Source organism: Candoia aspera, chromosome 1, assembly GCF_035149785.1.
Source record: "Candoia aspera isolate rCanAsp1 chromosome 1, rCanAsp1.hap2, whole genome shotgun sequence".
NCBI lineage: Eukaryota > Metazoa > Chordata > Lepidosauria > Squamata > Boidae > Candoia > Candoia aspera.
In genome coordinates, this window is record NC_086153.1 from 275,384,072 (window position 1) to 275,394,609 (window position 10,538).

Sequence of the window (10,538 nt, forward strand, 5' to 3'; positions counted from 1 at the left end):
ATATAATGAATAAATTATGTGCAAAAGGGAAAAAAATCACCTTTCAGGATCACTAATATGTCTCATCTAAGATAAAGAGAACAAGCTGAATCCCCCAAAAGTTTTGGATGCCCTTAGAGACCTTCCAAAAGTTGCAATAATTTTTGTAAAGAGGGAAAATAAAAGAGGTGTAAGCCCATTTACCGTACTTAAATAATTCAAGCTTCAAATTAACTCAAATGTATTTTTTGTATGGACCTTATCTAATTCTTTGTTCTGATCTTGCCCATTTTAAAAAGACACCTTTCCGCAGCCATGCCGTCCTCTAGATATGCACACTCTTAGCCACATGACCATTGCTGAGAAAACTGGAAGTTGTCCACACATTTCAAGGCTGCCATTGTTGCGGAAGGCTGTTTTCAGTATACTACTCAAAAGCTAAGTTTAGCTTTTGGTCTTAAAAAGCTAGTACCCTTTACTTCAGTAAGTTTACAAACAAATAAGACAAACATTTAGAACTTATTCCGGAGTTACTGATGTAAGCTTTAGCTTTCTTTACCTTTGTATATATCATTATTATTGCATTTGATTATATATCTTGTAAACTCCCTAATGTCCAATTGAACTGAGGCAGTGTACAAATTTAATAAAAAAATAAAAATAATTTCACATCTAAAATGACATTTTGCAGAAGGGAGGTGAGTTGCTTTCTTCCTATCCTAGATTCTGAGTGCTGAGTTCCTTGGAGGAAACATGGGATTCAAATACCACCTTTAACAACACAAATGTCAACAATGATCAGAGGCAAGGGAAAAGCAAAGTCAGATGAGGGAGAGAGAGGGAACAAGTAATGAAGCAAAGTTACTGAATGTTAATATAACTACATGGTCAAACATATAGAAAAGGTGAGGTTTTAGGAGGATCTTAAGACAATCAGAAGGGTATGTAGGAGAAACAGAACATCTTCCTAGAACATCTGTGAGGGGACAACTAGGAAGGAATGGAAAGTCTGTTGGAGGGTTACCACAAAGCTTTCATTTGATGGTAAAAAAAACTGAAGAACAAAGATCACACACAGAGTTATTACCTGAAATAAGGATTAAGAGAGGGAGAAGCTTATGCAAGGTCATAATTTTTTTTAAGTTTTAAGAAAATATTTGTGCTACATGGAGAGTTTATATTGGGACTTTAAAAGGGTTATCGCAGTATGTGACAGATGTGAGGTTGGAAATTGGTCTAGTAAGTTTAATCTCATATAATATAGATATATATCAAATGTAACTTATGTCATAACACTACAAGAATGAAAATGCTATTCTGCCAGCTCTACTTCTTCTGCGCAGCAGGTATTAAGTTTTTTATACACTCACATCACCAGATTCCAGGTGTACAAAACCATAAAAACAATCCATACAATAAAATATCATACACCCATAACATCATCAAATAATCTGCCCAACCTTTAAAAACGGAAAAGAAACAGCTGCAGCCCAATCATCACTGAGCTTTGAAAGCCTGCCTGAATAAAATTGTTTCTAAGCCTGATGAAATGTCAGTAATGAGGGAGTCAGGTGCAACTCTGGGGGTAAGGTTGGGGCTATCACAAATAAAGCCCACCTTTTGGTCTATGCTCTCTCTTACCTCCTCAGAGGCAGGCTTCTCTAAATGACTTGACAGGCAGAATAATTTCAATATTTGAATGGACAGTCAAGGAATAGTAGTCCTGCACATAGGAATTCTAGATAAAATACTCCTGAAGTTAGCCAGTTTTGGATGACATCATCCAAACGGATGCTGTGGGCCTTTTCCAGTGGAGATCTAATGTCTTCATTTGATCCTGAAGTGCTCATAAAATGTTAAAAAGTTTTCTGATTCCTTACTTATTTCAGAAAGAAGTAAGCCATTGTACTTCTCAAACTTTTCCCAAGATAATGGGAATTTAAGACAAGAATTGACAACTCTTTCAAAACCTTTATAGCTCTTTTATTGCAGAGTGGTATCTAAAAGTGTAAAGATATAGAATGTGTATAGTAATATTATATATAGATTTCATTTATTAAAAGCTTGATTCTCTAACATACCATCTTTAAGAGCCCTTTGTTAATCAACAGAGGGGATATGGGTCTGTTACCTTCTATTAACCAAGGGCAGTTTTTGCAGTATTGTATCCTATCTTGGACAAATCATAATCTACTCTCCCTTCTCACTCCTCCACTGTGTAGTAATCCATTCTTCTCCAGCTTGCAAATTCAGTTAGATGGAAATAACTTTTACCTAAATGTGATACCAGTGTATTAGTACACTGCAGTAAAATAATCATCAAAGAATACAGAAGATAAACAGAAGAGTTTAGAATTATTGGTTCCATCAATAGTTTAATTTGTGATTAAAAATTGGTTAAAATTTCCTCCTTTAATCCAAGTCAGAAGACAAACAATTGTAATGGGCTTATCATACTACAGTTTACTTAGAAAACAATTTTCATGCTGATTATTTTTCCTTATTGTTTCTTTAAAGGAACTGCAGATATGTTTACTTAAATCTGCATCATATCCTTTAAATCTGGATGTCCTGGCAGGTTACTGTAATATGGAATATATAATGAAGCAGGATACATATTGAATATTTTTTTTGAAAACCAGAAGTTTGCATTCATTTGATGCAACATCTCTACCACTTCACAGAAACTATTCCCTTTCTTTAGTATACTGTCCAATCTGTGTCTACATGTAAATATACTTAAATGTAATGAAAGTCAGACCAATAGAATATTAACTATTTTAAACCATTGAAAGACATATATTAAACCCCTTTTAAATCAAATAGTCCCTGATTATTGCTAACAGCATATTTGACAGCATATATATGTCACTCAGAGTCAGCTTCAATTGGAGTGGCTTATAAACCTTGTAAAATAAATATTGTTAGCACTTCAGTTACCATCTGGAAAGTGGTTAAACATAGCTTTTCCAATAGGCCTTTGGAGATTAACATCTATGCTTTGTTTCTTATCTGATCACCAATAGGCTTTTACAATTTTTTGTTTTATGAGAGTTATGTTTATGTTTTAAAACTGCTTTTTGTGTGTTAACTGCCTAGAGATGTATAATGGTGATGTAAAAATACTGGAAATAAATACTGGCATGACTGAAATACTATTTAATATTAAGGAAAGTGATCTGCCATGCAGTTGCCAATAAAGAAGCTCTTTTCCTTACTAAGGAAGGCAGTGTGGTATAATGGATAGAATTGGTTTACATGTAGGCTAAGCATGAATACAGTTGATGGCCTCAGGAGAGTCACTTCTGTAAATGTTTTCAGGCTAAAATGGAAAGCATTATAACACATTATATACTGAAAGTCTTATAGAGGTGATTACTGTAGTAAAGTGCTGCCAACCTTGCCTTGTTTCAAATATTGGGTTTATACAAAGACTAGATTATTATGTGGGAAATGTGTGCTGATCTCTTTCCTTACTGTCTTGAAATGAACCCAATGCTCTTCTTAGCTTTAGATTTCCAACTTTTTTTCTTGAAGAAAGAGATGTTGTGGGACATATCTTTAACTACCACATGAATAGGCATTAGCTAACCAATCAGGCCTACAACAGGATTCATAAGCTTTTGTGGGGGACACCGAAGACCAAAACTACAAATAGTGTTACAAAACCAAGTTATGATGCTTATTCCAGATAAATTGTGCTGGAGTGCCTTGACAATGTGCTGTCTTAAATGTGGCTTAAGACACATGAAAATGCAAGCGCCCCTGTCAGAATACTCCACGTTTCGTTGAAAAAAAAAAAGGTGAAAGGTCCCCTGTGGAAGCACCGAGTCATGTCTGAGCCTTTGTGGGGGGGGGGGGCGCCGCTTTCGCGACGTTTTCTTGGCAGACTATAGCGGGGTGGTTTGCCATTGCCTTCCCCAGTCGTCACCCCCACGTTTGGTTATGTGGGGGAAAAGCCTCAGCTGTGTAGAAGAGGCAAACGCACTTTCCCGGCTACTGAAGGCCAAGACAGGCGGAGGCCGAGGGAGACGCCACCTTCTGTCGCCTCCACGCTCTGGACGGAATAGGCCATCGATTCCCCGGCCTGTCGCTATGAGGAGCTCAAGGAGAGCAAGGCCTGCGGTTCCCACTCAAGCCCCGGCCTGGAGTTTGCATTTCCCCTCGGAGCGGGGAACTCCGCCTAAAGCGGGAGCGGAGGCTGGCGAGAGGGAGCGCTGCCCTCAGACTCCTTCCCCGGTGAAAGGCGCGGAAGGAAGCGGTGTAGCCCGAAGGGGCTCCTCCCTCCTTCGCCCACCACCCCATCGCCGCAGCTCACGTCAACTCCGAGTCTCCCCGACACCTGACAGCAGCCCCCGAGTCTCCCCGACTCGCTCTCACGGCTCCACTCCCGCCAGCTCGCTTTCCCCTCCAGCTACAATTAAAACTGGGCAGTAAAATAAGCATGGGTGCCCTCCTTCCGGGGAAAGAGAGGGAGAAAAAAGAGAAAAGCTTGCAAATTACAATGACTCCAGTCTTCTCGCAATAGGTGCTTCCTTCCTCCATCCCCTGTTTTCAAAAGCCACCCCCAACCCCTACGCGGAGTAAATAACATCTGATCCGGACCCCTTCAAATCCGGACCCAACCCCCTATCTCGAACTCCATTTACGATGCGTTGCGTCTCAGTTATGGACTTGATCAGATGTCACTGGGATTTCTACGCGTCTTATCCATTTTGTTTCCAGTTACTCCCCACACCTCCAGCAGGAGAGCTAAACATCCTGTTATTAATACACAGACATCCAGAGCAAAAACAAAACTCCTAAACCCTACGGAGGAGCCACTGCGTCCGGATGGGGAAACCCAACTTCCCTTTCTGCAAGCCAGAGCGCAATAAACAGGATTGGGAGCAGGGGATAGGGCCATCCCCCTCCCCCCAAAACTGTCAACCATTTTAGATCTATATTTGGGAAACCTCAGGGTGTGTTTGGGAAGAGGGAAGGCATCTGCTTCTCCAGGCGGGCTTGGCGATGCGGGGTGAGGGGAGCGGAGAAGAAGGAGAGAAAATTGGGGGGCGAGGGGGAAGGAGGGGGAGGAGGGCTTGCATTACCTGAGACCAGCCATTGGCCTCCATTGTTGGAGAATTCAATGGCATTGACACAACCGAAGTGGCCCAGCAGATCCTTCTTGTAGAGGTTTCTACAGCCTCGCAGACGCCTCCGCTGAAAGTCCTGGGTGAGCAGAGGGTCTCCCTGCAAGCCCCTCTGGGACAAGAAGCCCACGACTGACCTCATGTTGCCCCCCAGGCCAGCTCGCCGTCTCATGGTGCTGGTGCTGGTCCCCCACTTGCCCCCCTCGCTCGCTCGCTCCCTCCCTCCGCTTTCTCCCCGCCCTCCCTTGTTATGGTTATGATGATTTTCTTTAGCCGGCCATAGCAGGGGAGAGGTATTAGACACTCCGTTGCTTCCTGATCCCCTTTAAACTCCTCCCCTGCCTTACAGCGGCGGCGGCGGCGGCGGCGGCAACAGCAGCTGATTCACAGCTGCAGCCTTTTCCTTGATGCGATTCTTCTGCCGGCTGCTTCCTTGGACTGAACGTTGCTCGGGGGGTCAGTGGTTTTGGAGATCCAGGATGTGTTCTTGACTAAGTCGATCATCCTCATCACTCCTTCCCCACAAGATCCAAGATCGGCGGAAGTATATTTGGCTTTCGGTGAAGACCAAACAGACGTTGAGTCCTCCACCACTTTTATGTTAAGGAGGTGCAACAGCGGAAAGCCAGTAGATCTCGCTCGGGTGGGACGAGACCGGGTGGATACGATAAGGAGCGGTGAACCTGGCACAGCCGGATGCCGTTTGCCCTACCTACCTTCTTTACAATCACCATCTTCATTAAAGTAATTTAGGAAGTTGAGCAGGCGTAGTAAGAGGTAATTCAGGAGTTTCGGCGGAGTTTTCATCAAAATCCTTCCTAGGACATAAGACTTCTTGACCGGCTATCTGACCCCCATGCGTTAAAATGCAATTTGTAGGAAGATGAGCTTTCCGAATTCTGTTTTCTAGTCTTTCGTAGTGACTGTTGCCGGCATTTTATATACCCCTCACTAGTATCATGGAATCCTAATCATTTTATTTTGGATCAACCTAACAACGGAAGGCATGTTTTAAAAAGACTTCTGAAATGTTGGCGTTTCCTAAAAAGACATCTTAGGAAATGATTCCACCAAATCAAATTTTTTGAGAAAGGGATCCTGGGGAAGAGAGATACTGTACATGGGAAATGAAAAAAACAATCCATGCTGGAGACAAGCATAGTGGAACTTAGATGAAATGTACAGAACTCTGCCTCATCAAAGTGTACATTACTTCAGGGAATAGTTATTCTCTTTATTCTGTCTTTAAAGGAATCTTAAATAGAATTGCTATAGAATCTGTTTTGACAACTTTGTGATTTATGCACAAACTTTTTAATACATTCACTACATGGTACATATGGTACATGGTACATACATAGGTTTGATGTCAGTATAATGCTCCCAAATAAGTGAGTTTATAATAGTAAAATTTATGGGTTTTCATGTTGGTTCACTGTGGGATGTATTATGGGAGAGATGATTGGGTGACCCTAGGAGGATGCCATTAACTAATGTGAACCAGGAGTTGGTAAAATTACAAGTAGCACCTGATCCTCTTGCATTACCACAACCTGACTTGGAAGTACAGATATGGATGAGCCATTTATTTATTTATTTATCAATCAAATTTATCACCACCCATCTCCCAAAAGGGACTCTGGAACCAGTTATCTGAATAGGTCTGGAAGGAGTAGGGAAGGAGTGGTGCCATTGGCTGGGTCCTGCCAGCCACTGGCAAACAGCAGTTCATATAGGACCGTTGCAATATTCCTGGGACCCAGCCACCACTCCTTCCCTACTCCTTCCAGACCTATTCAGATAACTGGTTCCAGAGCAGCCCTCTGAAAGTTGTTCCTCAGCAGAAAAGTATGAGCTTAACACACCTGACACTTAATCCCCAACTTTAGTTATCCAAGAGAAAAAAAACAGAATGAAATCTAGCACTGATGGCATAGTCTGATGGCGATCACTTTTGCACATATTTAACCTTTCACTCCACATGCCACAATGGGTTATTTTTAACTTTAACTGTTTTTTTTTCATACTGAATTGTGCATCCTCAGTTTTTTTGATTATATAATGATTCACTGTATTATATGAATTCAAAATATGGATTAATTCAGTAACCAAGTGAAGTATATTATATGAATCCAGCCTTGGTATGATATTAATTAATGTCATGTGAACATTAATTAAAAATATTTATAACATTATATATATACTGACCCATGATATTTTGCTGTGCTGCACAAAGCGAAGCCACATCTCAAAGGCAGCAAGGTAGACCTACCTAGGTACAATACAATAAAAAAGGGACTCTCTCTGTCCTCTTCATCAAATGCTAGTGAGACACACCATTTATTAACTTAGAAATATATGGGATGTGGTGGCTCTTCAGATGCTTGAAAAGACATAATCAGCACTTTGAACTGGACTGGTTTCCAGCTCTGGTCAAGCAATCTGAAATGTCAAAATATATTTTCAGTGCAGCTCCTTCTGGATTACAGTAAACCATGCTTAAGACATGTTTTTGACCATGGCTAGATGAGTTTTATTTTTTTCCATGAAACAAGAGCAGGCAAACCACAGCTATCATCTAGACATTTCATTCATTTATTTATTGGTTTTTGTATTCACTAGATTTATAACCCACTTTTTATTCAGAAACTCAAGGTGGTGTACATAGCATTCCCACCTATTTTTTCTCTACAACAACAGTCCTATGTGGTAGGTTGGACTGAGAGAGAATTTCTGGCCCAAAGTCACTCAGTGAGCTTCCATAACCTCTACCTCCTCCTGGTCCAACACCTAAACCACACTACACATTTGGGAACTATCAGTATTCTCAAATGGAGTAAAACAGATAAACACTCCCTGGAATCATGCTTGACTCCTGGTGACAAGAGTTGTTTCTTTATTGTTTCTTGGCAACAACACTAAAGTGATTTACTGTTGTTTCTTCTAGAATGTGATTTTCTTACCTTTTATTAATTAAATACAGAAAACCAAAACCAAAAAATAAAACATATAAATTATGAAAAAGAATTAAAAAGAAAACAAACAAAAACAAAAGGAAATACATCCATAAAAACATTGTTAGGAACTATTTATTTGGAAGTTATACTGTACTCTATCCATTGGGCCTGGCTGATGATGCCAGTCAATAAGCATTAGAACTCTTAAAAGCATATTCTAGTTATCTAAGTTTGCCTGGCATGTAATATATGATAAATAAGGAAGCCATTCTTGCTTGAATTTGTAGGATGTGTTTTTGACTTGCAAGTCTTGTCTACAGACCTGCTTAGTTGTTTTTCTTGTTTTTTGAGATCAGCCCATATTAGCTAGGTTCTTCCACACAAAATGAAGCCCTGTAGAAGACAATAAACTAATGCCTGAGGAATCAAACAAGTATCCCTCAGCACCACTTTCTGGAACTCCCCTTCCAGGAAATATATTTTGAGGGCTTTTTAATAGAAAAAGGATCAAAATATGTTAAAGGAATGATGATACTAATATCTGTAAACGCCATTCTGGCCAGACTATCCAGAAGGATAGTATAGTCTTTGATAGGTGTGTGGCCTCCTAGTCTTTTTTTTTTAATGACTCTTACGGTTAACTCAGATTGCACTGCCAAAAGTTCAGTGGCAAACCACCAAAATTCAGTCGCTTGAGTTTTTTTTAAGGAGAACAGGAAACAAAATAAACATGTTAACCCTTCAATAGAGCCATGTTACTTAAAAAAGTCTCCCACAAGCCAAAAATAAAAGCCCAAAGATTACAGCACCAACCCCTCCGGTGATGCTACAATATCATCCCACATCATCAGTGATCCTCAAAGGCTTTTTTAAAAAAGTGTGTTGCCCAGCTAAAGAAATATTACCTGTTCTTGGAAAGTCAGAAAGAGGTCAAGTGGAGCTACAGAGCCATCCTGACTTTGCCTCTGTATAACATATAAATCCAAAATTCACTGAACTACAATTTATTGAATTAATCCAATTATGTATGTTCAGACAACTTACAATTACTTCAGTCAGCCCAAAGACAAACTATACCAATATATTGGAATATTATGTGTTCATGTAATACATCAAATAACAAATTTGCCAACTGTATTATAGCCTAGTTTATTGTGCAAACATAGCCTATGATAGTTCATCCAACATCTTATGTTAAGGAACTGGGTTCTGTTCCATGTAAATGGCTCTTTTGAGTTTTAGAGCTAATGTGTCAGCAAAGTCACAAAGAGTCGGAAGCGACTGAATGAATAAACAACAACAAGTGTCAGCAAAGGTTACAACATGCAGAATTGATATCAAAACTATTATAGCTTGGGATATAATTAATTTGCTTATAAAATTTCACATAAATGTGAATCAAATTATTAAAAGATGCTGACTGAACTTATTTACCCAAATGAAAGGATTGGTTATGTACAAGCACAAATCTCCCCATCTAAAATTTGGTTATCCTTTACTCCCTCAGTGGGAGTGAGTTTTGGTTAAAATGAACTTTACTAAAATGAACTCATGCCTCAGTTGTTTTCATTTATTTTTAATTCAACATTTACACTTGAATAAACTGTTACCCAGGTGGCATGGTAAGTTGCTAAAAGGAATTATCATTTACTGACTATGTTTGCAATAATTATACTGTGAAGAATAAAGGTTTTTCCATTCAACAGTGCTTGCCTTCCGCTGTGATCACAGCAACTTTCATGTTGGTTTATACCCCCTGGGCAAAACCAGGATTGCTATTAATATTGTGAAGGGTCTCTCTCTCTCTCCCTCTCTCTCTCACACACACACACAATCACAGTGGACTGCTGTAGACTTTTTTTTTGCTAATTTTCTCCCTCCTCCACCTCCAATAGCAATTGAATGTGGGCAGTGCTTCGTGCATTTCATAAATGGACTCTTATCTGCGATTGCTTTTGAGATAAATTTGTTATTATTCCTTAAGGTGGTACAAGACTCCTAATTTTAGCTCTTAACAGATAATTTGCCCAATTGCCACATACTGCACATAACCAGAAGGCACTCTCCCCTTTTCAGAGTAAGCAAAACCAAGTGGTGAAGAGACATTTTGATAGTCTGTATATCAATGATTTTCTGGGACAACAGGGGGTAAAGCTAGCTGAACACTTCTTGCCCGAGTACAGTAGTGCATCCTCAAAGTGTAAAAGCTTTAGAAGTTATCCAATCCGATAACCTACAGAAGAGCATGCTCTTGCCATGCTGATTGGGAATGATGGAAGTGGTAGTCAAACATATTTGAATGGGACCAGATGGTGAGGGGAAGGCATCTGATAATGAAGTCATCAACGTATACAGTCAGATAATGGGTCCAGGCATTAGATCCATATTCAAGAAGATGTGAAATAAATTTAATAACTTGCCCCATAATTTTCTGGTCAAGCTAAAGCAAGTTGCTCTCAGAGGCAGTGGA

General features: G+C 39.9%; 1 protein-coding gene across 1 annotated transcript in view; it reads right to left on the reverse strand.

The window, feature by feature from the left end:
* DCAF5 (DDB1 and CUL4 associated factor 5) overlaps window positions 1-5,318 on the reverse strand; it is a 47,311-nt gene extending 41,993 nt beyond the window's left edge. The window contains exon 1 of the mRNA XM_063289811.1: window positions 5,070-5,318. Within this exon, the coding sequence (XP_063145881.1) occupies window positions 5,070-5,283 (214 nt within the window). The 5' untranslated portion in view covers window positions 5,284-5,318. The remainder of the gene's footprint in view (window positions 1-5,069) is intronic.
* Window positions 5,319-10,538: the final 5,220 nt, after the last annotated feature.